Below are 27,378 nucleotides of genomic sequence, written 5' to 3'. Positions count from 1 at the left end.
AGCTGAGAGCTGGCCCTTTAAGAACCCCTCCCCCACTGCTCTGTCTCTGATCTGTGCTAGAGTGAGAGCAGAGCTGAGAGCTGGCCCTTTAAGAACCCCTCCCCCACTGCTCTGTCTTTGATCTGTGCTAGAGTGAGAGCAGAGCTGAGAGCTGGCCCTTTAAGAACCCCTCCCCCACTGCTCTGTCTCTGATCTGTGCTAGAGTGAGAGCAGAGCTGAGAGCTGGCCCTTTAAGAACCCCTCCCCACTGCTCTGTCTTTGATCTGTGCTAGAGTGAGAGCAGAGCTGAGAGCTGGCCCTATAAGAACCCCTCCCCACTGCTCTGTCTTTGATCTGTGCTAGAGTGAGAGCAGAGCTGAGAGCTGGCCCTTTAAGAACCCCTCCCCCACTGCTCTGTCTTTGATCTGTGCTAGAGTGAGAGCAGAGCTGAGAGCTGGCCCTTTAAGAACCCCTCCCCACTGCTCTGTCTCTGATCTGTGCTAGAGTGAGAGCAGAGCTGAGAGCTGGCCCTTTAAGAACCCCTCCCCCGCTGAAATATCCTCATTCATCCCACATGAGACTCCGCCCTGAATCAGTGATGCAGGTGGAAGGGGGTCAGACTTGTTGTTTGGACGTCAGAAGCCTCAGTTGGACACAAACGTCCAGAGATTCCCTCCCCACTGGTTCACACTGCCAGGTGCAATGTGGCGCAGCAACTTTCAGGGCTGACAGACTCCATAACGTTTGAGTGGTTACAGGTTTTTAAGAACCTTTGTCAAGTATTAAAGTTTGTAGGCGGACCCATGAACGCCCTGGGAGGAGATCGCGTTTGTTTGGAGTCCAAAATTGACACAAAGTCGTACTTTCATGTCCATATTGTGGACTTCTTGTTGGATTGAGGTCAAAGGTGTTCGGGTACGATTGGTGGGTCTTGTAAGACAAATCATTGCGTTTTGGTTCCGTGTCTCTACGACATTCCTACGGGCTGTGGCGCCCCTTTGTATATACCTAGGTGGCGCTGTGGAGCACATTTAGGCACTTTTTAAGGTATTTCACCAGACGTGGCGTGCGTGCCAAACCCAGTGAGTTCTGAGCATGTTTAGGGGTCAGACTGAGGTCTGAAGATGGGGGACAATAAAGAAGGAAAGACAGGGAACACAAACGTCAGAGTCTCCGCCCCTTTGGCGCTCAGCCTGAAAATGAGGGACCAAACACCTGCTGATTTATTGTCGATCACAGTGAGTTCACCTGTGCATTCAGGGGGTCGCCGACGGCCGCCAGAGGAGGTCGGACTGACTGGAACCCTAAACCACGTTTAACAGCATTGGTCAATCGTCATGGAAACAGACCTGCCAAGCTATGTTGTAGTTTGTCCAAACAACCATGAGGTCGTCGCTGCGCCGCTTGGATTCACTCATCGGAACTCTACAGAGCTGCTGAGTGAGGTCCTGTCTTGTCTCGTATTCAACAGTTCTGGACTCCAGAGGTCAAACGATCCTCACCAGGCACCGCGGTGTGGCTGTCGAGTTCCCGCGGGATGGCGGGCAGCGCCGTGGATCAAACCTGTTGCTGCTCTCAGCCCATGACCGCCAACACGGCGCCACAGAGGTTGTGCAGTCTCACCTGCAGCTCCCCGCTCTCAGAGCGCAGCAGCGCAGTCACCGCTGCAGATGCACCGTCAGGGCAAAACCGCTTGCCCAGCAGCACGCGGCTCAGCTCGCCGCTCAGCCGCCGCGGAAGCCAGTCAGCAGGAACGTCCAGCTGGCAGCTCTCGATCAGGCCGCTCCTCACCTCCATGTGCAGCTGGGCCATGGGAGCCACAGGCGAGAGCGCCAGCGTGGTCTGGACGCTGAACTTAGGTGTCTTCCCACATGTCCAGTCCCAGGCTCGCAGCTCCGCCGCCATCTGGCTGACCCCAGGAAACGACGCCTCGTTGGCGGGGTCCACGGGGTTCATCTGGGAGCTTGAGGAAAACTCTGTGGAGAGAGTGACATCATCAACCTGCCCAGTGCCGCAGGAAACACGTCACCAACTGGTGTTGCATACCTGCATTATACTGGAGCACCAGGGCCTCCAATAACTCCTCCCACTGCAGCGTGGGGGCGTGGTCCACCAAGTTGGCAACAGGTGAAGGGACACTTAGCGTGGCGTTGCTGCTGATCCCTGGGCAGGAGGGGCGGAGCACATGAAAGAGAGCGGAGTGGTCGGCGGAGTGCAGCAGAGTGCAGTGGTGGTAGGACGACTTCCTGCTGAGCCTGGACGCGCTTCCTGTGGCCATGACAACGGCAGGATGTCAGCGACAGCGTCAACCCTCAACCAGCATTTTAACCAGGGTGTCATGTGACAGGTGGCAAATCTCATTCCTCCTACCTGAGATCTTGTAGTGTCCTTTTAGGAAGATGTCAAATCTGTCAGTGGCATGAACGTCCAGCGAGGGGCGGAGCCTCCTCAGAGCCTCAGTGACCACCTTCAGGTTCCTCTGGCGATCGTAAGCTTTCTTGGAAGTGAAAAATGTCAGGTTGAGGTTCCCAAGGTCGTGGAAAACCGTCCCCCCGCCACTTCGCCGGCGGGCCAGAGGGATCCCCGCTTGCTTCATTGCCGGGAGGTTGCACTCCACCCAGGGGTTCTGATGGCGTCCGATGACCACAGCCGGTCGGTTCCTCCACAGCATCAGGACACCGTGCTGCTGCAGGTCCATGTTGGCATCGATCCAGTCCTCCAGTGCCAGGTTCTGGTAAACGTCGGTGGACTGAGAAAGCAGGACCAGCCCCGCCCTGCGAGAGGCCGCCATCAGACCGCTACAGGTCCGAACACCCGCCTTTCTGATGTGTGACGTCATCAAGTCCCACGAGTCCTCAGACCTGCATTTGGGAAATATCTGGAAAGTCAACACACGACCATCATCCTCATCACCATCATCAGAGATGACGCCAAAGCATTTACAAACAAAGGGAAGGTTAAACTGTCAACCGTCTTGATATACTTGGGTTTTTTTGTCACTGTGTCGTTATTCTCAAAGAAGCTATGATCCCAAGGTAGGAGACGAGTCTAAATAAATCAACTCAAGTTTAAGAACAGAACGAGCTCCGAATGAACGAGCATGTGACGTCACTGTCCCGTCCTCCGGTAACCTCCCCGGCTGTTAGCTTGAGTTGTCGACACTCCTCGAGCAGAAGAAACCGAGCTTACCTTCATTTTATTTTAACAAAACGGAGCGGGCAAACAATCTTACCGGCGACGTTCGACAGCGACCCTTCGACTCGCGCTGCCGGCCGGAACTGAAGACGCAAGCACATCCGGCCTAGACCTTCATAATAAAAGCGAATTATGGCCAATGCGCTGAATCGTCTCACGGCTGCTGCAGCTACATGCATGCATTTCCGGCTTGAGTTTCTGTAGCTTGACCAAACACCTCTGAGCTGGTTCCGTCACGGCGAAAGCGCCGTGCAGCTGCGCTGGCCGGGGACAGGTTCCACCCCAGCTCTTGATTCAGGTCATTCTATTTATTCATTTACTACGAATTCAAGTCGTCGAAGGTGGCCTGATCCTTTCCTTATGTGTCAGAAGACATGATTTGAAAACACAGTCATTTTGCAATTTTTTATCAATTAATGAAAAACGGACGTCTCATTAAAAAGTTAATGAAAACAAACAAACAAACAAATCTATCAGTGTCTGAGTCAGAAAAAATGGCCCATCTTTCATCTTAAGGTGAGAAGAATCCTGGCTGATTTGATCGTCATCATTATTCTATTGTTATTTTCATAATTAGTGCAAATTATACATTGCTATTATTCCCTAAAGGTTTTCTGTCTGCTCAACCGTGGCACTCCGGTTGTGGAGGAGGCCTCCTGATGAGTTCCCAACAGTTACCATGACAGCAATGTCACTAAGCCCTTCTGAGGCCCCACTTCCAGTTTGTGTCCTCATTACCTTCAGACCCCTGCTGCCTCCAGCTCTGATCCAGTCTGACACCTACCCAGGGACTTCTGACCTACCCATGTGACCAGACAGGTCCAAAGGCCTCCTGAGCCATACTGGGCCCCACGAAAACAGCTCCAGCCACCCTGCATGTGTGCTCACCTGGAAGGATGCCATGGATGAGGAGACTCTGACTGGACCTGGGTTTGAAAGCTTGCACTGGTCTGTAGGGAAGGGACAGTGGTGTGGTTTAAGGGGACGGGACTGCCATTGTATGTGTTTTAAGAGGACGTCTGTGGTGTGATATGTGGTTTAAAGGGACAGAGCCGCAGTGAGGTTAGCATTGAAGGGGATGGATCCATGGAGCAGCATATGGTATAATGGGATGGGTTTGGGTGTGGTATGTGGTTTAAGGGGACGGAACTGAGGTGGGGTGTGTGGTTTAAGGGGACGGGACTGAGGTGGGGTGTGTGGTTTAAGGGGACGGGACTGAGGTGGGGTGTGTGGTTTAAGGGGACGGGACTGAGGTGGGGTGTGTGGTTTAAGGGGACGGGACTGAGGTGGGGTGTGTGATTAAGGGGACGGGACTGAGGTGGGGTGTGTGGTTTAAGGGGACGGAACTGAGGTGGGGTGTGTGGTTTAAGGGGACAGGACTGAGGTGGGGTGTGTGGTTTAAGGGGACGGGACTGAGGTGGGGTGTGTGGTTTAAGGGGACGGAACTGAGGTGGGGTGTGTGGTTTAAGGGGACGGGACTGAGGTGGGGTGTGTGGTTTAAGGGGACGGGACTGTGGCGTGAGGTCACAGTGAACTTTCAATGAGACAGAAAAGCTGAGACTCACCCAAGAGTTAGCTGGCTAACATGCTAACAACTTGTAACAAGGCAGCTGGTCTTGTAGTTGATTTTCCTGTCTCTTAAGCTTTCATTTCCAAGGTCAAAGGCAGTGAGGATCTCATGATGGATCAGGAACTGTCACTCATCATCTACCTAAGTTAAATGTTCATCCTCATCTCTTATTTCCTGATGTAAGTCCTGAATTAAACTCAGATTAGCCTTAGTTCTACTCGCGGGTTTGTTTTTAATTCACCTCTGTTATTGTCTTTCTCAGTCCTCTGTGTTTTCATGGTCAGTCTTGTCCCTCAGCGTCCTGATAGCTTTGGGTGTGTTTCTGCTTGGATTCAAACAGAGGGAGACAGAGGATTCAAGTCTTCCCTTGGGCTCCATGTCTCCTTCTGTTAACCTCTGAAACACTGGCCTTTACCAACTCAAAACCCAGAGACAGTTCCAGATCTACAATCAACTTCATTACACACACACACACACACACACACACACACACACACACACACACACACACACACACACAAAATCAATTTATATCGATAGTTTCCCTCCCTCTTATCCTGTTAAGGGTGGGGGGAGGAGCCTATCCCAGCTGTCACTGGCTGAGAGGCGGGGTTCACCCTGGACAGGTCACCAGTCCATCTCAGGGCAATCAGGAGCAGTCAGGGGTTCAGTATCTTGCTCAAGGACACTTGGACATGGTCACTGGGGGAAGTGAGGATCGAACCAGCGACCCTCTGGTTGCTAGGCAACCACGCCACCTCTCGCTCATCATTTTCAGCAGATATAATTGAAGACCAAACAACAAGGAGACAACAAGCATCTTGAGAGTTGCTTGCTGAAGTCAAATGCACCGAACCTGGTCGACGAACAGGAAAAACAGTTCTGGACTCCACCTGTTTGTGTTTAATTGAGCAAACAAGAAAGCGCATGCTAATTTGCATCTTTTAACCTGCCATGCTGGTGTTGTGACTGTGTGAAGCGAAGCCAACCACATGCTCAAAAACTAAGTCAACGGATTCTTTTAGCAAAAACAAAGACAAAATGAAGAGGAAGAAATTTGAAAATAAAAGCGAGAGGAAGCACCAAGTCACTATTTTGTCATGGCTCAAGCGAACACGTCGAGTACTGGAGTTCTGCGTGCAATGTTTCTATCGAAAGTCCTGTTTATTAAATGCTGAGGTGAGTCGAAGCCTCTCCACATTCTTTTTCTAATCCTGCTGTCAGCTTCAGGCTACTAATAAAGTTTGACTCCTCCTCCTTGCTCCAAAGGTCCTGACAACCAGGAGCGACTCAGAGGAGCAGCAGGGAATGATGGGAGCGCCACAGGAGGACCAGCTCGCAACGCCGGCAAATAAAACCTCCAAAGATGTTTATTTCTGCATGTTGCCAGACAAATATGAGCCGCTGATTGAGGAGGAAGGAGGTGAGGAGACCACAGAGGAGAGGAGGAAGAGGAAGGAGGAGAGGAAGAGGAAGAGGAAGAGCAAGTACAAGAAGTACAGGAGGGTAAGATGAAGCAAAGACCTTTGACCTGTAGATCTGACCCCTCAGAGGTGCTACATAGTAAAAGTATTATACAATTTATTATATATATATATATATATATATATATATATATATATATATATATATACATATTACAAAAACTGATAAAATAATGAAATATTATAACCAGAAAATGTTCTCAAAATTAAATCGATGGAATGAATTTACACTTTGCGGTAGACACTGGAACATATGATGAGCTCACAGGTGTGAGTCCCAGTGTTTTCCAAACAGTTAAATATTCACTTGAGCATGTGACCTTTGACCCCAAGAGCCGTGCTGGACATAAACACAGAAAAAAGATAATATTTGTTTAAAGCTAATTTACCCAGAATCCATTTCAGCCAGACTCTAACGATGTCATAAGGTCTGCTTTTCTTGCCTCTAGAACGTCAGGAAGGCCCTGAGCTTCAGCTGGCGCTGCCTGGTGGCCGGCCTCCAGAGCATGGCGTCTGCCTACTCCACACCGCTGTCAGCCGCCGTGGTGGTAGCAGCAGAGACACAGCGGGCGGCTACCAGCAATGCATGATGGGACTGTTTATTTTGTAGGCGGAGTCAGGGTCGTGTGTTTGTGGACTGTTTTGACACCTGAGTTTAGAAGGGGTGGCGCTATAGTTGTCTAGTTGCCATAGAAACAACCTGTGTAAAGAGCTTCATGTTGATAGGTTTGTTTAGTGGTTGAAATGTTTCATACATATCTTGTATAACTAACACATAATTACCGTGTTTTTGTTATCAATGAAGTGTTATTTTTCATGTAAATAGTAAAGAAACGAGGAGGCCCAGTTAATACTCATGAAGATTCAACTGGATTTGACCGAATAAATCACTCTCAAACTTGACTCCGCCCCCGTCCCACACTGCTGTTCGTCGTTAATGAACCCTTCGACCACAAAATTCAGTTTGAGTCACAGCGCGCTGAAGGAGGACAGAAATTGATAATCCAGCCTCCGTCGAGGGGCTGCAGCACCGGATGTGGCCGCTGGGCGCCGCTACTGCGTTGCCGCTCCGCTGTACTCCTTTTGGGGAGGAGAAGAAGGAAAGTTAGTGGGGAGAGTTCACTCGGAGCGCCTGGTCAGTTTGACCGAGTCCGTCCGTGAGCGACGGCAACAGCTGAGCTCCGACACACAACATGGCGGCCGCCTGCTGACCCCGAACTCGGAGAAGAACACGAAGAAGAGGAGCAGCGCCATGTCACCGCTGCAGCTCTCCGTCTACTGGCGCCTGTCACTGGTCTTCTTCTTCACGTCATTTCTCTTCTTCCTCGACATTTTCACGGCTGCTGTGGCCGCGACCAACTGTCACCAGGGCAACGCCAGCAACCAATCACGGCCCGGGGACGTTTCAGACAGTGACGCTGGTAGGAGGAGTCATGGCGGGAGCGGCGACGTGAGTGAAGATTCGAATCGCAGACATTGACTTCGAAATTTAAATTTGTAACAATATTGTCAATAAAGTTTATTTTCTTGTGTTACACTGAAAACCCCCCAAATAGTTGTTGTTAAAATCACGTACAACAGCAGACATTGTTCAAACTTCAGAAGATTGAATTCCAATAGCTCATGAGCGTGCTAGCTTCGCCTGCTAGCAAAGGCTACGTGTTCCGACTGCATATGTTATTAGTCATTATTAGCTTCTTAGTAGCCAGGAGCGACAACAGCTGTGTTCATAATCAGTAATTTATGTTTGACCCCAAAACAACAAATGTTGTAATGCCAGAGTGTGTGTGTGTGTGTGTGTGTGTGTGTGTGTGTGTGTGTGTGTGTGTGTCTGTGTTTGGGTGCATTTGTGCATGTCTGTGTCAGTCAGTGTGCGGCTGGACCCACTGGTTGCGTTACGGTCAAACCGTCTTCATGGTGGGCCTGCTGCTGGGATCCCTGGTGGGCGGAGCCTTGTCAGACCGGTAAGCTAACACAACACGCAGCGCTGGACCGCATTTCTGTTTCCACACCTCCTGTGACATCGTTTATGTGTGACTGCAGTTACGGGAAGCGCCCTCTGCTCCTGGCGTGTGTGTGTGTGCACGCCGTGTGCGGCATTGTGCCCGCCATTTTCCCTCACCCACAGCTCTTCCTGGCTGTTCGCTGCCTGACGGGCGTCTGCTCCTGTTGCATCAATGTCTGCTCCTTCAGTCTGGGTAAGAACATGGCCGCCACCTCCACACACTCCTAGCTTGCCTGCTACAGACACAGATGACATCATGCTGGCTAGGGGTCTGACCTCCGACCCCTGATGCTATCTGGAATGTGGCACGTGCTCGCTGTAGCAATGATGAGGTCAGAGATCAAGGCCTTGACAATTATTAATTAGCAAGGGGGAGGAGCAGTTGCCTCCACACAGGCGAGGCTCCATCACTCTGATGACTGACCCGTCCGGCCCGCCTCCCGACCTTGGCGACACATTTACTACAAACGTCCACTTGGAGATTTGGGGGTCAAAGGTCTGTGTGACCCAGCAGAAGTAGAACTCACACATTGCTGATGACATCATTGCAGCTGTGGAGTGGACATCCCCCGCTGCCCGCCTCTGGCCCACCGCCTTCCTGCCCTTCTGCTTCAGTCTGGGGATGATGGGCGGAGCTCCGCTGGCATGGCTCAGTCCCACCTGGAGGCAGCTGCACCTGGCGCTGGCGCTGCCGCAGCTCATCTGCCTGCCACTCTACCTGTATGTGCACACACACCTGTAAGTGCACACACACGCACACACACATGCGCTTCACTGTCCTTTCATTCCAGGTCCATCCCCGAGTCTCCTCGCTGGCTGATGTTGCTCAGGAGGATGGATGTTCTGGACCGTTACCGTAGCAACAGCCAGGCAGATGAACAGTGTCTAGCAATGGTAAACACACACAGGCACACACATCTGCTGCTGAAAGAACTCTTTGACACGTGTGTGTGTGTGTGTGTGTGTTCAGCTGCTGGATGCCACCTGGTCTGACTTGCAGAAAGCCTCTGAGGCCCGAGAACAGCAATCACCTGGATGCCCCGCCTCCTGTGACATCATCCATCTCAGACATCCCACAGTGCTGCTGCGGCTGTCAATCATGAGCTACCTGAGGTAAGATGAGTCGGACCAATCAGAGCGTTGAATTACATTTGAGATAGGAGACGACAGCAAGATGGTCAAAGGTCGCCTGACACACGCATGTGTTAATGCAGTCGTGTGTGTGTATGCACGTGTGTATGCGCGTGCGTGTGTATGCACGTGTGTGTGTGTTGGTATGCACGTGTGTTTGTGCACGTGTGTGTGTGGATGCGCGCGTGTGTGTGGATGCACGTGTGTGTGTGTGTGTCAGGAGACTCATTACCTTCTTCACAACTTTTAAGTATAAATGAAATCTTCCGGATGTTCTGATGACCTCACTAAAGTGCTGTGGTAGTTTATTCGTCTTCTAATTGATCAAACCAGATCAGTCCACTTCCTCTGATCAACAACCTATTGATCCCTGATCATGGTTGTCGTGGCTCTGCAGCACTGCGTCCGCGCTGACCTACTTCGGCATCTGTATGAACGTCGGCTCCTTTGGCGTCAGCGTCTACTCCGCCCACTTCTTCTCCGGCCTATCAGAGGCTCCCTGCCTGCTGGTTCCACTGGTGCGTCTGGGACGACGGCCAATCAGCATGCTCGCCCTCTTCCTGAGTGGAGCCGCCTGCTTCCTGTCGCTGCTGCTGTCCAGATGCCATGGTGAGGTCACCAGCTGGCACTCGCCGCCGCCAGCGTTACAAACGCCCCTCCAGTTATTGATCAGCTGTTGAACTTATATTGATCAGTACTGGTCATGTATTATCAGGAGTGACCAGGTGTTGATCAGGTATTGACCCTTGGTGATCAGGTAAACTCAGTCTGAGGCATGGCCTGCTTGTCGTCTTTCCAGCTTGAGCACTTGCTGCTGAATGTATTGATCCTTCGTTAACAGGTACTGCTCACACGTGACCAGGATTGATCAGGTATTGACCATGTGTTGACCAGTCGTGACCAAGCGTTGGTGGTGTGTGCAGGTGACCCAGTGCTGGTGATGGGGTCGGCTCTGCTAGGGAAACTCTGCATCCTTGCTGCCACCTTCATCGCCACGCTCTACAGCATCGAGCTCTTTCCTACCGTGGTCAGGTCAGGGTGCCGTGACCTCATCACCTCGCTGCTACGTGTCACTGTACTCCATTAACAATGTCTCACACTCGTCTCCAGGCAGCGGTGCGTGTCACTGGTCAACCTGTGTTTCCGTATTGGCTGTCTGGTCAACACTCTGGTCCCGCCCAACCCCAACGGCGCCATATCATTGGCCGCCATGCTCGTGTACAGCAGTGGGCCGATCATTGGCTGTGGCTTGTGTTTGCTGCTGCCGGAGACCAGCGGTGTCCCACTCCCCGATTCGGTGGAGGACTGTAACAAGCAGCCTCGGCCCAACCCACCCAGCCTCGGCACCCTCTAGAGGACATGGTGAGAAACGCACTCAAAGGGTTGATGGTATTTTAGTGGAGTTGAGACGAGTGGCGCCAGAACCTTCAAGACTGGACCAAAGACTCCTGAAAACGGTTAGAGTCAAAGTAAATCCACCTTTGTAGGCCTTGATGGCGAAAACATGATGTCACTGTGAAATGAACAAATCCCTGTGTCGGTTCACGCCGAGCCGCCAGGAAGCAGAAGCTGTGACCTGGCGGCTCGTCCGTGTTTGATTGCTGAGCGACTGTTAGCCTTTACCATCAACTTTAATCCGTGCCTGTGTTTTGATTTACATTAAAAACGTAAAGCGGAGTCGAGTCCGTCTCTGCTGATTTGTGATCTGCACCAGTTTCCTTCTGACATGCGGGGAAGAGGAGAGTTCCCAGTATCACCATAGTAACAAGTGAGTTAGCATAGCCCAACTCAGTCCTGGCCATTCCCAGTCAGGTATTATCAACAAACCTACGGGTGACCATGACACTCCAGGTAGACGAGAGAACGCGGCTGCTGTGGGCGTCAGCAGACGAGGACGTTTTAGCATCAGGAACCTCGCTTTGGCAATGAAAACAAATCACTGCGAAAATGGTGACGTTTTTCCATCACAAATGTATGTTAGCATCACTTTTTCTCTGCTGGAAACCATCAGCTCCAGGCTGGCGGCGTCCACAGCAGAACTGCGTATGTTTGCAAGAAAGAAACCTGCTCAGATTTTTAACATGAAATTTTATCAAAAGAGTTAGAAAACATCGTCTAGGCATACGAATACAGCGCTAAATGTACGATTGACAACTGGAGGTGGCACTGAAGCTACACTGTTAGCATTAAGTCAAAGGCACTAATCGATCGCCAGAGACTCTTTGGTCGTTCAGGCTGACGATGAGAAAACCCCAAAAAGAAAATAGTGGAAACAGCTGAAGTCTTTCCTTGCCCATCGTGTAGAGTTGAGAAGATCTTAAAGGCGCCGACAGTCACAGACCCTGCAGCTCAACACTGTTGGACACATTTCTGCCAACAGGAGCAGTCAGGCTTTTAGTTTGAAGCTGTTGTTGTTTTCTTCACGCATTTCTAATCTAAAACTTCTTTATTAACATCAAAAATAAACTGCTCTTTTTCTCACCTCCACCAAGACAAGTGGTGGCGTCCATGACGCACTCACCTGTTGGAGCTTGTGATTTGCTTCCTCAGATGTTTTGTCAATGAGATATTAAATTAGAACATTTTGAATTAAAAATGTGACCAGTGTGAAAGAAAACCCTGCCCAAGTTAACCCTTTCATTCAGTAACTGACGACCTGCTGGTGAATCTGAGTAGACGCCATCTTGTGCCAAATTCACCTAAGAAGCACCTTGAGAGGAGGATCCACCAACGGTTCCTGCAGGCTGCCACCAGGAGGCAGCAAGCACTCAGTATGTGACAAAGTTTGCAGGGAAGATCCCGACCCGCCCATCATCCAGTTGCCCCTCCCACCAGTCATACTGGGACTCCGTCTTGGTGATAACTGCGATGCGGTCACCAGGGCTGAAACTCAGGTCACCGGGCTGCTGACCTGTGAAAGGGTGGATTGCTGTGACAACCAGCTGCCCACTGGCCCCGCCCACTGATGGCGCACCACCTGGAGAGGGAAAAAAGATGATACATTTTTTTTCTGAGGTTTAGAGGAAATGACAACAAACTGCATTCTGATAAAATTCATGCAGACACACACACACACACACTTCACAAGGTGTCAAAAAAGGAAAGGACGAGGAAGGAAAGGAGGTGAACAAGATGGTGAGGCAAAGAAGACGGGGGACAGGAGGTTAAAAGGAGGAGGAGAAGAAGAAGGGATGGAGAACAGGAAGAAAAGGTCATGGAGGGCAGAGGGAGGTCAAGAAAGAAAGGAGGTGAAAGTGGCAGCGCAGGAACAAGGAAGCAGTAACAAGGAAGTGAAGGTGAGACTCACCTGAGGTTTCAGACTTGTAGATGGAGACACTTGGGTAGAGACGGTTTCTACTTCCTGCGCGTGCACACACACACACACACACACACACACACACGTCAGGTCCAGGAAGGACATCCCCCCGGACACATCCAGTCACTGCTTTAAAACGTCTGTCAGTTCCTTCTTCCTCTGCTGTAATCGTTCTTGCTGTGTTCCTGCTCATTTCTTCTTCTACTCTTGTGGTTTTGCGGTGTAGCTGGTGAGCGTCTGCCTGTGTTTGCTGTCAGCCTTGCTGCTAGCATGTCTGTGTTTTAGGACTCCAGACCTTCATGTCACGTTCGTTGCTTTAAAACTTTTAAAACCTCTTTGGTTCTCTTCCACCATCACTGTCTTTAATGGCGTGTCTGGTCACCCTGTCAAATTAAAGCTGCAAGCAGCGCTGAACGGCCTTCGCACCCCGATATGCAGTTGAAGGCACAGTGTCCCGGGAACATAGATATTTCCAGGCCTGGGGGGACAGCTCTGGCTGGTTGTCTCACTGGTAGACTCACTGGGGTCTAACTGGTAGACCCCAGTAGTAGCTCTTTCATCCTGCTCTGCGTGGCTTGGGAAAATAAAAGTGTTCGATTGAAGTGGATGTTAATTGTCTCAAAATCGTGGATCATGTCTTCTTAGGAAGTCAAAATTTTAACCTCTTTCTTCAGTCCTTGTGCAGTTCGGTGATCAGCATTCGCCTTCTTCAGAGACGTTTGACTGCACTGGACGTGTCAGCAGGCAGCCGGCATGCGCGGAAGCCCACCGACACCAAAACTGCGCAAGATCTGAACACAGTATTGTGTTTGTTCATTTGTTTAATTGTAGTTGTAAATTGTAAGATTTTTGTGATCTCCAAATATTAAAATAAAATTCTATATAATTTTTAAAATAATATTTTCATAATTAATTTCTGGACTATAGGCCGCTACTTTTCCCCCTGCTTTGAACGCTGTGGTTTATCCAGCGGTGCGGCTGGCGGCTGGTAGGCTGGTGATATTTTAAACACGTTACTGCACCTTTAGGCCGACTGCTGTGTTACAGGCACTTTAAAAAACACTTAATTGGTAGGCTGCAACGATTAGTGACGTTGTCGACAAAAATCAATAATAGAAATAATCGACAATGAATTCCATCGTCGACTCTTGTCTACAGACGCGTTTCTCCAGCAGAGTGAGGCGTCTCTCTTGATTGTCATCTCTGCCAGAGTCGCTCGTGCGCAGTAGCGTCTCTCCTCTGAGCGGGAACATAGAGAAATGGCGGCATCAACATCACGTACGCGCACCAAAACTTCTAAAGTTTGGAGCATCTTAGCCTGGATACGGCGAATAAAAGGACTACTAGCAAAGGTTGCTAAGCAGACCTTGGTGTCATGGCGGTGATGCAGGAACATTTGAAGGAGCCGTCGAGCAGCTGAAGGAAGCGCAGCCTGACTCTCCTCGTGAGACTCGAGGGACATTCAAGCAGGACGGTTTTTAGGACACATTGGACATTTTAGAAGAGTGTTTTCACTGGAAAAATGTTTACTTGATTTTGATTTATTATTTATTTGCCTGTCCTACAAAAATGGACAGGTTTATTTATTTATGGATTTATTTATCTACTGACGAGCACTGGGCCTCATTGGTTTTAGACAGGACTTTTTATTTGATTTTTGTACGAATCCGCAGTGTTCAATAAAAGATGTATTTTTCATTGTACCATCTTTCTTGGGTTTATTATCATTTGCCTCATAAGTAAATCAACTTCATGCTAAATTTAAGAAAAAAGTAATGATTATCCGATGAGTCGACTAATCCTTTCAATAGTCGGTGACTAGTCACTATTAAAATAGTGGTTAGTTGCAGCCCTGTTAATCAGGCTCAGCCTCGTCCAGCGCTGTCAGCTTTGTTCATGGTCCTGCGCTGAGAGCACCGTTTATTTCTACAAGTCAACACTTTTTGAATGCTGTGAAAGTTTGTGTGTCTGAACGCGATGTGTCATGTGACACAGGACAGTTTCCACAGCAGGTACAGGTTCCCTACTGTTATTAGAAGTTATGCAGAAATGCAACTTGTCGTTTGTAGGAAATGTTAACAAATGGGAAGCTTCCCCAAACACCATCTCTTTCCTTCCCCTCTGCACGAACCTTACATGTGGTCATTAAACACTAAAACACCAGCGGCTTACAGTCCAGTGCGGCTTGTAGATGTACACATTTGTTTTTTACATCAATTTCGCTGGTGCGGCTGATAGTGCGGAAATTATGGTGTGTGTGTGTGTGTATTGAATTATTTTAAATATAAAAAGTGTTTGCGGCTCCCATTGTTGTCTTTTCCGTTGAAACCGGGTCGAAACGGCTCTTTGAGTGTTATGGGTTACCGACCCTGTGGTAGATTAACTGAGGTCTAACTGGGGTGTAACTAGTACACCAACTGGTAGACTAACTGAGGTCTAACTGGGGTGTATCTGGTACACCAACTGGTAGACTAACTGAGGTCTAACTGGGGTGTATCTGGTACACCAACTGGTAGACTAACTGAGGTCTAACTGGGGTGTATCTGGTACACCAACTGGTAGACTAAATGAGGTCTAACTGGGGTGGAACTGGTACACCAACTGGGAGACTAACTGAGGTCTAACTGGGGTATAACTGGTACACCAACTGGTAGACTAACTGAGGTCTAACTGGGGTGTATCTGGTACACCAACTGGTAGACTAACTGAGGTCTAACTGGGGTGTATCTGGTACACCAACTGGTAGACTAAATGAGGTCTAACTGGGGTGGAACTGGTACACCAACTGGTAGACTAACTGAGGTCTAACTGGGGTGGAACTGGTAGACTAACTGAGGTCTAATTGGTAGACTACCTGGTACACCAACTGGTAGACTAACTGAAGTCTAACTGGGGTGTAACTGGTACACCAACTGGGAGACTAACTGAGGTCTAACTGGGGTATAACTGGTACACCAACTGGTAGACGAACTGAGGTTTAACTGGAAGACTAACGGGGGTCTAACTGGTACACCAACTGGTAGACTAACTGAGGTTTAACTGGTAGACTACCTGGTACACCAACTGGTAGACTAACTGAAGTATAACTGGGGTGTATCTGGTACACCAACTGGGAGACTAACTGAGGTCTAACTGGGGTGTAACTGGTACACCAACTAGTAGACTAACTGAGGTCTAACTGGGAGACTAACTGGAGTCTAACTGGGAGACCAACTGGTAGACTAACTGGGGAGTGACTGGTAGACTAACTGAGGTCAAACTGGGGTGTAACTGGTACACCAACTGGTAGACTAACTGAGGTATAACTGGGGTGTAACTGGTAGACTAACTGAGGTCTAACTGGTAGACCAACTGGTAGACTAACTGAGGTCTAACTGGTAGACTGACTGGTAGACTAACTGAGGTATAACAGGGGTGTAACTGGTAGACTAACTGAGGTCTAACTGGTAGACCAACTGGTAGACTAACTGAGGTCTAACTGGGGTGTAACTGGTACACCAACTGGGAGACTAACTGAGGTCTAACTGGTAGACTACCTGGTACACCAACTGGTAGACTAACTGAAGTCTAACTGGGGTGGAACTGGTACACCAACTGGTAGACTAACTGAGGTCTAACTGGGGTGTAACTGGTAGACTAACTGAGGTCTAACTGGTAGACTACCTGGTACACCAACTGGTAGACTAACTGAAGTCTAACTGGGGTGTAACTGGTACACCAACTGGGAGACTAACTGAGGTCTAACTGGGGTATAACTGGTACACCAACTGGTAGACTAACTGAGGTCTAACTAAGGTGTAACTGGTAGACTAACTGAGGTCTAACTGGTACACCAACAGGTAGACGAACTGAGGTTTAACTGGAAGACTAACGGGGGTCTAACTGGTACACCAACTGGTAGACTAACTGAGGTTTAACTGGTAGACTACCTGGTACACCAACTGGTAGACTAACTGAAGTATAACTGGGGTGTATCTGGTACACCAACTGGGAGACTAACTGAGGTCTAACTGGGGTGTAACTGGTACACCAACTGGTAGACTAACTGAGGTCTAACTGGGAGACTAACTGGAGTCTAACTGGGAAACCAACTGGTAGACTAACTGAGGTCTAACTGGTAGACTAACTGGGGTCTAACTGGTAGACTAACTGGGGTGTAACTGGTAGACTAACTGGGGAGTAACTGGTAGACCAACTGGTAGACTAACTAAGGTCTAATTGGTCGACCAACTGGTAGACTAACTGGCGTGTAACTGGTAGACTAACTGGGGTGTAACTGGTAGACTGACTGGTAGACTAACTGAGGTCTAACTGGGGTGTAACTGGTAGACTAACTGAGGTCTAACTGGTAGACTACCTGGTACACCAACTGGTAGACTAACTGAAGTCTAACTGGGGTGTAACTGGTACACCAACTGGGAGACTAACTGAGGTCTAACTGGGGTATAACTGGTACACCAACTGGTAGACTAACTGAGGTCTAACTAAGGTGTAACTGGTAGACTAACTGAGGTCTAACTGGTACACCAACAGGTAGACGAACTGAGGTTTAACTGGAAGACTAACGGGGGTCTAACTGGTACACCAACTGGTAGACTAACTGAGGTTTAACTGGTAGACTACCTGGTACACCAACTGGTAGACTAACTGAAGTCTAACTGGGGTGTATCTGGTACACCAACTGGGAGACTAACTGAGGTCTAACTGGGGTGTAACTGGTACACCAACTGGTAGACTAACTGAGGTCTAACTGGGAGACTAACTGGAGTCTAACTGGGAAACCAACTGGTAGACTAACTGAGGTCTAACTGGTAGACTAACTGGGGTCTAACTGGTAGACTAACTGGGGTGTAACTGGTAGACTAACTGGGGAGTAACTGGTAGACCAACTGGTAGACTAACTAAGGTCTAATTGGTCGACCAACTGGTAGACTAACTGGCGTGTAACTGGTAGACTAACTGGGGTGTAACTGGTAGACTGACTGGTAGACTAACTGAGGTCTAACTGGTAGACCAACTGGTAGACTAACTGAGGTCTAACTGGTAGACTGACTGGTAGACTAACTGAGGTATAACTGGGGTGTAACTGGTACACCAACTGGTAGACTAACTGAAGTCTAACTGGGGTGTAACTGGTACACCAACTGGGAGACTAACTGAGGTCTAACTGGGGTATAACTGGTACACCAACTGGTAGACTAACTGAGGTCTAACTAAGGTGTAACTGGTAGACTAACTGAGGTCTAACTGGTACACCAACTGGTAGACGAACTGAGGTTTAACTGGAAGACTAACGGGGGTCTAACTGGTGCACCAACTGGTAGACTAACTGAGGTTTAACTGGTAGACTACCTGGTACACCAACTGGTAGACTAACTGAAGTATAACTGGGGTGCATCTGGTACACCAACTGGGAGACTAACTGAGGTCTAACTGGGGTGTAACTGGTACACCAACTGGTAGACTAACTGAGGTCTAACTGGGAGACTACCTGGTACACCAACTGGTAGACTAACTGAGGTCTAACTGGGGTGTAACTGGTACACCAACTGGTAGACTAACTGGAGTCTAACTGGGAGACTAACTGGAGTCTAACTGGGAGACCAACTGGGGTGTAACTGGTAGACCAACTGGTAGACTAACTGGTAGACTAACTGGGGTCTAACTGGTAGACCAACTGGTAGACTAACTGGAATGTAACTGGTAGACTAACTGGGGTCAAACTGGTAGACCAACTGGTAGACTAACTGGGAGACTAACTGGAGTCTAACTGGGAGACCAACTGGGGTGTAACTGGTAGACCAACTGGGGTCTAGCTGGTAGACCAACTGGTAGACTAATTGGTCGACTTACTGGGGTGTATCCAGTAGACCAACTGGGGTCTAAAAGGTAGACTAACTGGTAGACTACCTGGGGTGTAACTGGTAGACTAACTGGGGTGTAACTGGCAGACTAACTCAGGTGTAACTGGTAGACTAACTAGGGTGTAACCGGTAGACCAACTGGGGTCTAAATGGTAGACTAACTAGGGTGTAACTGGAAGACCAGCTGGGGTCACCTGTGTTGGGTGGTGGTGGGAGGCCAGCTGCTGCCCTCTGCTGGGCTGGAGGAGGAGGCCTGGATGGGGGGAGAGATGACTGGAAGTGGAGACACAAGAGGAAGCGGTGAGCGTGTTAGAGCGTTTATGGCATCACGGTGGAAGCGTCTGCAGGCTGCCATGATGACATGTACTTGATGCGTGCAATAGATTACCTTGACCTGCACGTTCCTGCTGGTCCAGTCGCTGACATAGGCCTCTGTGTACACGTCCAGGATGTGGTAGAGGTCGTAGCACTCTGCCGGCGGCTCCACGTCACCATTCAAGATGCCAGAGGCCCGAATGTCCCGCGAGTAGAACCTGCAACCACACCAAAACCCCAGTCATTGGTCCATGCACAGAAATGGCGAGCAGAGCTGCAGGTTAGCGTTCATACTTGCGGTTGGTGTCTTTGCGTTCGATCAGGTAGGACCCCTCCAGGGAAATACCGGCGAACAAACCCCTGGACCGGCAGTAGGTGAAGACCGCCGCCGTGCTGCGCAGCGCCACGTCTGCCTCCACATTCCTGCACCACCACACATGATCCACACTTCCTATTCATTATCACCATCCCCACCTTCATCATCACCATCATCATCATCACCATCATCATCATCATCACCATTACAGGAAGTGACAACATTTCTGACAGCAGTGTCTACCTGAGAGTCTCACATCTGTCCCCGCCCACTCACAGCAAGAGTCCCCCCCCCCCCCAGGTCTTCAAATACCTCGTACACAGAAGCAGATGCACTCACGCCACTGACATCATAACAGGAAGTAGATCCCATGCATGCAGTCTCACCGGCCCATTGGCCCCACTGCCACCGTGCAGTTCCCTCCCAGCGTCAAGTTCCCGCCCTTGGTGAACGCCTCGATGGCTCGCCGCTGGTTCAGGATGATCACCAGGTCCGACACCTGAAGACTCACAGGTCATTTCTTCTTCATGAGTGAACATTAACAACTGCGATGGTCCAGCGGGTGAAGTCGACTCACCTCTACACCGATCTCGAAGCCTCCGCCCAGACCAGCGATGCCAATGGCTGATGGCGCCGACCAGCCTTAACACAGGAAGTAGACGACAAAGTGTTAATGGCAGAACATTCAAAGTGACAACATCGTCCAGCATCACGCCCCTTTCTCACACTCAGTACACACACACACACACACACACACACACACACACGTGAGGCAACCTCTGGTTATACGGGTCTTACGTCTGTCGGCGAGTCTGGCAATGACGATGCCACTGCCTCCTCTGGCGGTAATCATGAAGCCGGCCTTGACCACAGAGATGATGGCGAGACCCTCGGCCTTGGCGATCACATGAGCTGAAACAACCACAACACCATTAACCTGCAGAGATCTGCTTTAATATGGCGTGGAAAAAGATCCAAGTCACGTGACCCTCAAGTCAAGCCTGAAACTCGCCATGACAGATCAGTCACACTGATGTCACGCTGATGTCACGCTGAAGTGACAGTAAAGAAAGGAGGAAATCTTTCACACACACACACACACATCATGTGTGATGGCGTGCTGACGGCCATGTTTGAGCAGCGCTAACCACGGCATCCCCGATCATAATAAACTCGTCATGCTACATTACAGATATGTGGTGGCGAAGAAAGGATGATTTCCTGTTTGTGGATCGATAGGAAGCGTGTTTTCAACTAAACGACGCCGGCAGCGGCTCCTGTTTTTAAAGATCAGCTGCTAAAAATGCTGGGTTATATAAGTTCGTCCAAATCAGGGCACGCCTCTAATAGTAGCTCACCACTGACGGACGCCATGGACACTTTGTCTTCATTTCCTGTTTATTCCTCTCACTTTAATGAGTGACTTGTGCGTGCGTGTGTGTGTGCGTGTGCGCGTGCTACCAGGGATGAGCCTGTCCGGTCCGGTCCGGTTGGAGATTTCAGTGAATTCTCGCAGGATCTTGGCGGCTTTCTTGGCCTCAGACTTCAGGTTGGAGGGGAGGGGGTTACTCACTGGAACACACATGAACACCGTGGTCATGACATCATCCACCACCAGAGAACCATTCAGACCAACAGTTAGACTCTCTGGCCGTCCCGCAGCTGACAGACCAGCACAACCTCGTCAAAAGTCATGTCTTCCTCTAACAGGACACTTCCTGTCCCCTCTGGCGTTCTCCTGAGCTCCACTGGCGTTCCACTCCGTTGGCGTCATGCATTAGGAATGTGCTGCTGCAGCAGGCGGCGGCGGTGGGGCGGGGGCGGGGCTCTGCACCACAATCTTCTGTCACAGGTTGAAACAGATCAATCAACCTGATCATAGATCCCTGGAGGATCAGTTCGACGTTCCCGTGACGACAGCCATCCTGTGTCAGCCCAGTAGAACCTGCTCGTCTGCCAGAACATCTCCACCGATGTTCTTACACAACAAGAACTCATCCAGAACACTGACGCGTAGAAGCCTTGAGCAGGAGGACGAGAGCCGAGCCCAAAGATCAGTGGAACCTCAAAGATTAGGAGAACCACCAGCAGAACCTCCTCAAGTACGCACAGAAAGAAAACATGGCTCAGAACCTGTCAGAGATGGACAGAACCACTCTCATGATGAAAAAAGTCAGGAGAACTTTCCTCATTAGAACCTGTGACACATTAGAACCTCTCAACCTCTCGACTGGCTAGTTGAACTTCAGGTACTGCGTTCTGGACCGTAGTCCACAGAACCCTTCTGGTATGATGAAACACTCCGACTTCGGAACATAAAGATCTTGAACTGTTCTGCACAGACGTCTCGCTGGGCCTCTGGCAGGATGGCCGGTTCCACGCGGGTCTGTGAAGGCTAAGGCGCCACCTCGGCACTGCGAGTTTGTTATCTCCCCATTGGGGAACCAGGAACCCACTCAGTGCCAGAACTAAGAACCATCCACTAACCCTGTTAGGTGGGTTCTGATCAGCGTGACAGGACGAGCACCCCCCCCCCCCCCAACACAGGTTTGCTGTTTTCTTAAAACGCTTTAAAAACTTCAAAAACTGCAATTCAGCAGAACAACAATTGTGGTTCCACTGGTTCCGGCGTGGAGATGGAGCAGAACGTCAGGAATTCCAGACAGACGTGACGTCACTGATATAAGAACCAATCTGGGTTGTTCAGGAACCTCCGAGCGGTTCAATGGTTCTGTCTGTTGAGGTAAAAGGGGTCAGGTTCTGTTGTTGCGGTGACGAAGAACCGGTACAACCTGTTTCCGGATCACCGGAGGAGAAACCACCTCAACACAGACGAGACGGAACCGGCCCGGGACGCAGAGGGACGCGAGGCTCGGTACCGACTCACAACGTTGCTGGACTCACTTGTTTGGGATCCTGCGGTGCGCGTCGAACCGCCGACAGATGACGTGATGCAGCCAGCCAGGCGTCTTCCTACCACGTCACTCCACTTCCGCCTCTCCTGCCGCTCTCGTCAGCCGTGCGCACACACCTGGAGGACGTCACGATCACGTGACGAGACCTCGAGGACGCCAAGGAGACAGCCTCCTGCTGGGCGCGTCCCCGCGGGTGATTGCCTTCCACTAGGCGCGTTCACGAGCGACGGTCCCTGTTTAAACCGTAAGGCTGAGCCCAAAAGCCCCGCCCCTTCTGCCCTGTCTTTAGCTCGAATGACGTCATATTTAAGGACTGAAAAGTAAATATTGACCATCAGTGACGTTTTCAGCTGTGTATTGATCCCTGCTTCGGCTCGACGGAGGCCTGGAGCAGCCAAGATCAACGGTTCTGAGGCCAGGAGGTGGGATGTGTTCTGTCAGGTTTCTTTTTCTTCTCTTGAGTGTTCCCCGTGGAGAACCGCATGCAGGTTCCACCTGAGCAGAGGAATCTGGACACATCAACTTGATGTAACACAGTGTTGATGACATCACGCTAAAGTACTTCCTGTCACAATGCACGACTTCCTGTCAAACAAAGATCTGATTCTTAATCGTAAGCAGCATTTTTAGAGGCTGAATATTGTTGCCGTGATTGACGGCCACAAGGGGGAGTGTCCAGTCTTGTGATGTCACGTCTTGTCACAGTGGCGAAGAAACCATTTCAGACTGACTCAGTCAGTTTGATGGTGGCGGTGGCGCCATCAAACTGACTGAGTCGTTACGAAGCCTGGAAGACAAGCTGTGAAATTCTGATTGGACGGAGGAATGAGCACTTCAGGGAGCATCCGCCCACAACGCCATCACGACACCTTTCACAACCAAACGGTTCCTGCCAGCTGATGTGGTTCCTCTCCACCACGAGCAAGAACACGCGCAGTGATGCTGTTGGTTTTTGCCTCCAACCTTCCTGTTAGCCGCGAATCTGCTAACCAGGCAGATCAAAGGGAACCAAACAGCAGCCAGACCGGCGTGGTGGTGCCGGCCCATCAGGACACAGCACCTGCACCTGTGATTCAGACTGCTACTGGTTTCCTCTGGCCCACGTTAGAGCCTCCACTCAGAGTTCAAATCCTCCTCATTCGGAACGACATTTGGTTGTGAGAACAAAGATTCCAGAGATCTGAATCTCGCTGGAAGTTCAACGACTCATTCTCTTCCAGGGGACCTGGCGGAGACCTTCAAGGACCCCTGAGGGTCTCTGGTCCCATGAAAGGTGACACAAAAGCAAGACTTTGAACTAAAGATGTGGAACCAAGAAGAGAAGTGAGGACCATCTTGTCCTCCGGCTCTGGTTTTGGTCTCGTTATCTTTTCCTTCCATCTCTCCTCACATTCTCTCCCTGGCCTCTCCAAGCAGCTGCTGGATAAATGTGTGTGTGTGTGTGTGTGTGTGTGTGTGTGTGTGTGTGTGTGTGTGTGTGTGTGTTTCTTCTCCGGAGCCTTCGGGCTCCCCTCATTCCAGATCCTGGTGCTGCTGGAGGAGGCTCCAGACCTGAAGAGGCTCCAGCTGCCACCCGTAGCTCCACCTGCTCACGTCCCCGTCTGTCCATCAGTCTCTCCTCCTTTCTCTCTCTCTTTATCTCTGTCCCTCTCTTTCATTCTGTCTCTCTGTCTTCCTCCATTCTGTCTTTGTCTCTGTCCATCAGTCTCTCCTCCTTTCTCTATCTCTTTATCTCTGTCCCTCTCTTTCCTTCTGTCTCTCTGTCTTCCTCCATTCTCTGTCTTTGTCTCTGTCCATCAGTCTCTCCTCCTTTCTCTCCTTCTTTATCTCTGTCCCTCTCTTTCCTTCTGTCTCTCTGTCTTCCTCCATTCTCTGTCTTTGTCTCTGTCCATCAGTCTCTCCTCCTTTCTCTCTCTCTTTATCTCTGTCCCTCTCTCTCCTTCTGTCTCTCTGTCCTCCTCCATTCTCTGTCTTTATCTCTGTCCCTCTCTTTCCTTCTGTCTCTCTGTCTTCCTCCATTCTCTGTCTTTGTCTCTGTCCATCAGTCTCTCCTCCTTTCTCTCTCTCTTTATCTCTGTCCCTCTCTCTCCTTCTGTCTCTCTGTCTTCCTCCATTCTCTGTCTTTGTCTCTGTCCATCAGTCTCTCCTCCTGTCTCTCTCTCTTTATCTCTGTCCCTCTCTTTCCTTCTGTCTCGCTGTCCTCCTCCATTCTCTGTCTTTGTCTCTGTCCATCAGTCTCTCCTCCTTTCTCTCCTTCTTTATCTCTGTCCCTCTCTTTCCTTCTGTCTCTCTGTCTTCCTCCATTCTCTGTCTTTGTCTCTGTCCTGCTCTCCTGCTCTCTCTCCGTCCCCACTGATCCTGGATCTGCTCCACCTTCCTGCTGGTAAAGGAAGGTTCTGGTGGCTGCTGTTGCAGGATGTGCTGCTGATGGAGAATTGTTGGGTGGAGGTTCATTGAAGGAGGGAGGTGCTGGACCTGCTCTACTTGGACAGAGTCAGGACAGAACTTTGGTTGGGGTTTGGTGACACACAAATAAACCTGACTAGACCTGACTTGACTAGTCTGCTCTCGAGTGTCCTCAGGAGTCCGTCTCTAGTCTGCTCTCATGCGTCATAAGGAGTCTGTCTCTAGTCTGCTCCCGAGTGTCCAAAGGAGTCCGTCCACATCTCCAACTCCTACAAGTCATTCAGTTATTTGTAGTCTTTCATCCCGAGTGCTCCAGCCGGCTTCCTAGTCTTCCTTGTCCTGCAAGTCATTTGTGATGTTCCGAATCGGTTCTGTCGAAATGTCTCCAAGTGCTTCCTCTTCCTCGAGTCCAAGTCATTGTCCCAGTCATTCAGTTCCTGAATTGCCCCCTTGAAGTCCTTGGGGTCGTTTTCCTCGAGTCCATCCAGTCTTCCACAAGTCTCCCTTCACCTCCAAGTCTTCCTGAATGGATGAGCCTGTTCAGTTTTCAACACGAGTCCAGGACCTCCGGCTAGACTACAAAGAGTTAACCACCACATGACAACGTTACCTGTCATTGCTCCTGTCTGGGTCATGATGGCCACGCCCCCAAGCTGTCAATCAAACATCCCCACCCAGGTATGTTTGACACAGAAAGAACGACGTGTTTATCTAGAGGATGTAGTCGGTAGCAGGTCTAACCTGGCGGCCGTTCAAGTATAATTTATCTGGTATTTGTCACCACCTGCCACAGGTGTTAGTCACCTCCCTCTTTCACACAGGAAACGTTTCACCCTCCTGACATTTCAGTGCTAACCACAGTGAAGCTAACGCTCCCTGGCACACTGTTTTATTTGTACCTGCTGAAAGTACTAGCATGTGGCTGGATGCTAACATTAGCAAATGCTAGTGTAGAAGAAGTTATAGCTAACATTAGCTTGCTAATTGATAAATGTTAGCCAGCGCTTTCAAAATTTTCTGCTGAGTGCAAAAATTAGATCATTAAAAATATAATAATTTTGGATGAATATTCTCAGTTCATACTTGGCTAACTAGTTAGCGGATTAGTTGTTAACAATGGTACAGAACCTTTAGCTAACAAGGTAGTTTAAAGGTAGTTAGTTACATTTGAATTACAGTTGACAAACTTTGTATCTATATTCAGAGATGAGATGTTATTAAAAACATAATGATTTGGTAACGAGTCTGCTAGCTAGCTGCTAACAGTGGCCATAAACCCCTTCAGGAAGAAAAGAAAAATCAGAATTGAAATGTTCGGTACTTCTGAGGTGAGATCTTCTCCTCAGGAAGTATTTTTTTCTGAACATTTAAAAAATTTGTCTTTGTCTTATTTGTTGGAAAAACAGGCTAAATTTGGAAGTTGTGTGTGAATAATGGGAAATTCCTTCCATGCAGGTCTAATCTAGCTCGTAAATTTCTCAATTCCAGCAATCCAGAAAAAGCAAAGCTCAAAAATAGGCCTGTGGACAAAAGACAAATTGATTAGACGCACTCAAAAATAGCAATCAGACTTTGGGGGAAATAGATGAAAGCAAAACATCTGCGCTTTTGCAGTCATGAGGCAACTCGCATTTCCTTCGTTACAATCATGTGAAAGTTTGACTTTGAAACCTCCACTGACCAGGAGTCATCAGCCACTGATCAGCTGTTCAGGGTTTATTTTATCAGAAGGAAAACAGACACAAATGGAAGTGTGGACAAGTACAGAGGCCAGAGGAGGTTGATTCAGATGCCAACGTCTTATGATTGCACGTTATCTCAGGATCATAAAACAATAATTTTAGAATGGAAATAAAAAAGAAACTGATGACTCAGAAAAAAAGCTAATATTCAGCTGATTAGAAGTGAGAAGGAAAAATGATTCCTCCTCGAATTCCAACTTTTAAAAGGTTTCTTATCATCATTTAAACAATTATATTTATTTAGGAGCGTGCGTAGCTCCCCCAAGGAAGTGCATGTTCTGAACTCATGCATGCTGGGAGGTGGAGGAAAATATACGGTTGCGATGAAGGTCACTTCGTGGTCATAATTCTCAAATAAGACCTGTTATTGTGAGCTGTGACGGCGTGAACGCAGATCAGGAGTTAACGGCGCCAGCTGATGCTAAGTCACTAGCACGCGGCTAACAGGAGGGACCCACAGAATTATTTCTTTATTTCAGGTGTGTGCAGTTCAACCAGCTTTACAGCCTCTTCTAGGCACACACACCTGTCCTTTGATAATTACCATTAATGACTGTCAATTATATTTTAGATGGAAGACAGATGGATAATTACCACGTTTGAGAACTCTTTATGGCTGCAGCTGTGTGTCGTTACCATGGTGACCGCCATTTTTGATCAGACAGCCTCTGAACTTTGAGGTGTCTCCGCTCAAGTGCCTGGCAGGTGTGGAGACCATCAGAAACTCAGCGGTGGAGGAATCTTTGAGTTTGAACAGGAAACTGTTCGGCTGGAGCCAAAGTCAACAGAGGTGCTATGTGGTTCTCCCTGTCAGAACGCGAGCTGCCACCACGTCACGCCCTCGTCTCTGCTGCTGCTCGCCGCACCTGAGAGTTCTCTCTCTCTTCTGCTTTAGGAGGATATGGTTGTCTCAGTTTTAACCCACAATGGCGTTCCTTCTTCCTGTTCCCACCACAGAAGAACAAAAACAAAAACGTTCTTCAAAGGACCACATTTACTTCTACTTGTACCTGACCTGTCGTAAAGCGGGAAGTGCAGCGGTTTGACCAATGGAGGCCCAGAGGGACACAAACCCTCTGGACGATGATTGCTGACCCACGAGAACAAATGAACGTTCCATCTTGTATATTTAGAAACAGA

General features: G+C 49.4%; 4 protein-coding genes across 10 annotated transcripts; 2 read left to right on the top strand and 2 right to left on the bottom strand.

Annotated features, from left to right (window-relative positions):
- Positions 1-346: 346 nt before the first annotated feature.
- lipt1 (lipoyltransferase 1) lies at positions 347-6,902 on the bottom strand. 5 transcript variants are annotated; one of them, XM_086202698.1, is made up of 4 exons: positions 6,618-6,902; positions 2,350-2,840; positions 2,026-2,247; positions 347-1,955 (listed from the first exon to the last, which is right to left on the bottom strand). In XM_086202698.1, exons 1-4 carry the CDS (start codon positions 6,626-6,628, stop codon positions 1,555-1,557), a joined length of 1,125 nt encoding a protein of 374 aa, XP_086058824.1. In that variant the 5' UTR covers positions 6,629-6,902; the 3' UTR covers positions 347-1,554. The 5 variants fall into 5 exon arrangements, with proteins under 5 accessions (XP_086058824.1, XP_086058827.1, XP_086058826.1 ...); XM_086202701.1 differs by having other exon boundaries at positions 2,350-2,857; positions 6,618-6,845; XM_086202700.1 differs by lacking the exon at positions 6,618-6,902 and adding an exon at positions 3,212-3,321 and having other exon boundaries at positions 2,350-2,857.
- Positions 5,311-6,833, top strand: LOC147272915 (uncharacterized). Its single transcript, XM_086202704.1, has 3 exons — positions 5,311-5,923; positions 6,014-6,250; positions 6,678-6,833. The coding sequence occupies exons 1-3, from the start codon at positions 5,786-5,788 to the stop codon at positions 6,816-6,818; spliced, it is 516 nt and encodes a 171-aa protein (XP_086058830.1). The 5' UTR covers positions 5,311-5,785; the 3' UTR covers positions 6,819-6,833.
- Positions 6,903-7,480: 578 nt separating the features above from the next.
- Positions 7,481-13,535, top strand: LOC147272913 (solute carrier family 22 member 13). Of its 3 annotated transcripts, XM_086202696.1 has the most exons (10): positions 7,481-7,678; positions 8,095-8,192; positions 8,272-8,426; positions 8,785-8,953; positions 9,025-9,127; positions 9,204-9,346; positions 9,762-9,973; positions 10,288-10,396; positions 10,475-10,726; positions 13,355-13,535. In XM_086202696.1, the coding sequence occupies exons 1-9, from the start codon at positions 7,481-7,483 to the stop codon at positions 10,716-10,718; spliced, it is 1,431 nt and encodes a 476-aa protein (XP_086058822.1). In that variant the 3' UTR covers positions 10,719-10,726; positions 13,355-13,535. The 3 variants fall into 3 exon arrangements, with proteins under 3 accessions (XP_086058822.1, XP_086058821.1, XP_086058823.1); XM_086202695.1 differs by lacking the exon at positions 13,355-13,535 and having other exon boundaries at positions 10,475-11,041; XM_086202697.1 differs by lacking the exon at positions 13,355-13,535 and having other exon boundaries at positions 7,537-7,678; positions 8,099-8,192; positions 10,475-11,041.
- Positions 11,436-22,236, bottom strand: sh3yl1 (SH3 and SYLF domain containing 1). The gene is made up of 10 exons (XM_086202703.1): positions 22,080-22,236; positions 20,637-20,747; positions 19,974-20,087; positions 19,753-19,817; positions 19,562-19,674; positions 19,154-19,282; positions 18,933-19,077; positions 18,739-18,817; positions 12,672-12,725; positions 11,436-12,341 (listed from the first exon to the last, which is right to left on the bottom strand). Coding segments are annotated over exons 1-10 (1,020 nt in total). The 5' UTR covers positions 22,081-22,236; the 3' UTR covers positions 11,436-12,132.
- Positions 22,237-27,378: the final 5,142 nt, after the last annotated feature.

This window comes from Aulostomus chinensis, chromosome 1, assembly GCF_037954235.1.
Source record: "Aulostomus chinensis isolate RoL2024-O1b breed Wild chromosome 1, RoL_Achi_v1.0, whole genome shotgun sequence".
NCBI classification, from domain to species: domain Eukaryota; kingdom Metazoa; phylum Chordata; class Actinopteri; order Syngnathiformes; family Aulostomidae; genus Aulostomus; species Aulostomus chinensis.
The sequence above is the reverse complement of the archived record's forward strand: the minus strand, read 5'-3'. Positions and strand labels throughout refer to the sequence as shown.

What these genes read in the sequence shown, in the direction of transcription:
- LOC147272915 (XM_086202704.1), top strand. Translation starts at nt 5,786, where the DNA reads ATGAAGAGGAAGAAATTTGAAAATAAAAGCGAGAGGAAGCACCAAGTC. An exon ending in CCTGTTTATTAAATGCTGAG is followed by an intron (nt 5,924 to 6,013) that starts GTGAGTCGAAGC and finishes CTTGCTCCAAAG; the next exon opens with GTCCTGACAACCAGGAGCGA. An exon ending in AGTACAAGAAGTACAGGAGG is followed by an intron (nt 6,251 to 6,677) that starts GTAAGATGAAGC and finishes TCTTGCCTCTAG; the next exon opens with AACGTCAGGAAGGCCCTGAG.
- lipt1 (XM_086202698.1), bottom strand. An exon ending in AGGACACTACAAGATCTCAG is followed by an intron (nt 2,248 to 2,349) that starts GTAGGAGGAATG and finishes TCATGGCCACAG; the next exon opens with GAAGCGCGTCCAGGCTCAGC. An exon ending in GGTGCTCCAGTATAATGCAG is followed by an intron (nt 1,956 to 2,025) that starts GTATGCAACACC and finishes CTCTCTCCACAG; the next exon opens with AGTTTTCCTCAAGCTCCCAG.
- LOC147272913 (XM_086202696.1), top strand. Translation starts at nt 7,481, where the DNA reads ATGTCACCGCTGCAGCTCTCCGTCTACTGGCGCCTGTCACTGGTCTTC. An exon ending in ATCTGCCTGCCACTCTACCT is followed by an intron (nt 8,954 to 9,024) that starts GTATGTGCACAC and finishes CTTTCATTCCAG; the next exon opens with GTCCATCCCCGAGTCTCCTC. An exon ending in GCTGCTGTCCAGATGCCATG is followed by an intron (nt 9,974 to 10,287) that starts GTGAGGTCACCA and finishes TGGTGTGTGCAG; the next exon opens with GTGACCCAGTGCTGGTGATG.
- sh3yl1 (XM_086202703.1), bottom strand. An exon ending in GCTTCGAGATCGGTGTAGAG is followed by an intron (nt 19,675 to 19,752) that starts GTGAGTCGACTT and finishes GTGAGTCTTCAG; the next exon opens with GTGTCGGACCTGGTGATCAT. An exon ending in CTACAAGTCTGAAACCTCAG is followed by an intron (nt 12,342 to 12,671) that starts GTGAGTCTCACC and finishes TTCCCTCTCCAG; the next exon opens with GTGGTGCGCCATCAGTGGGC.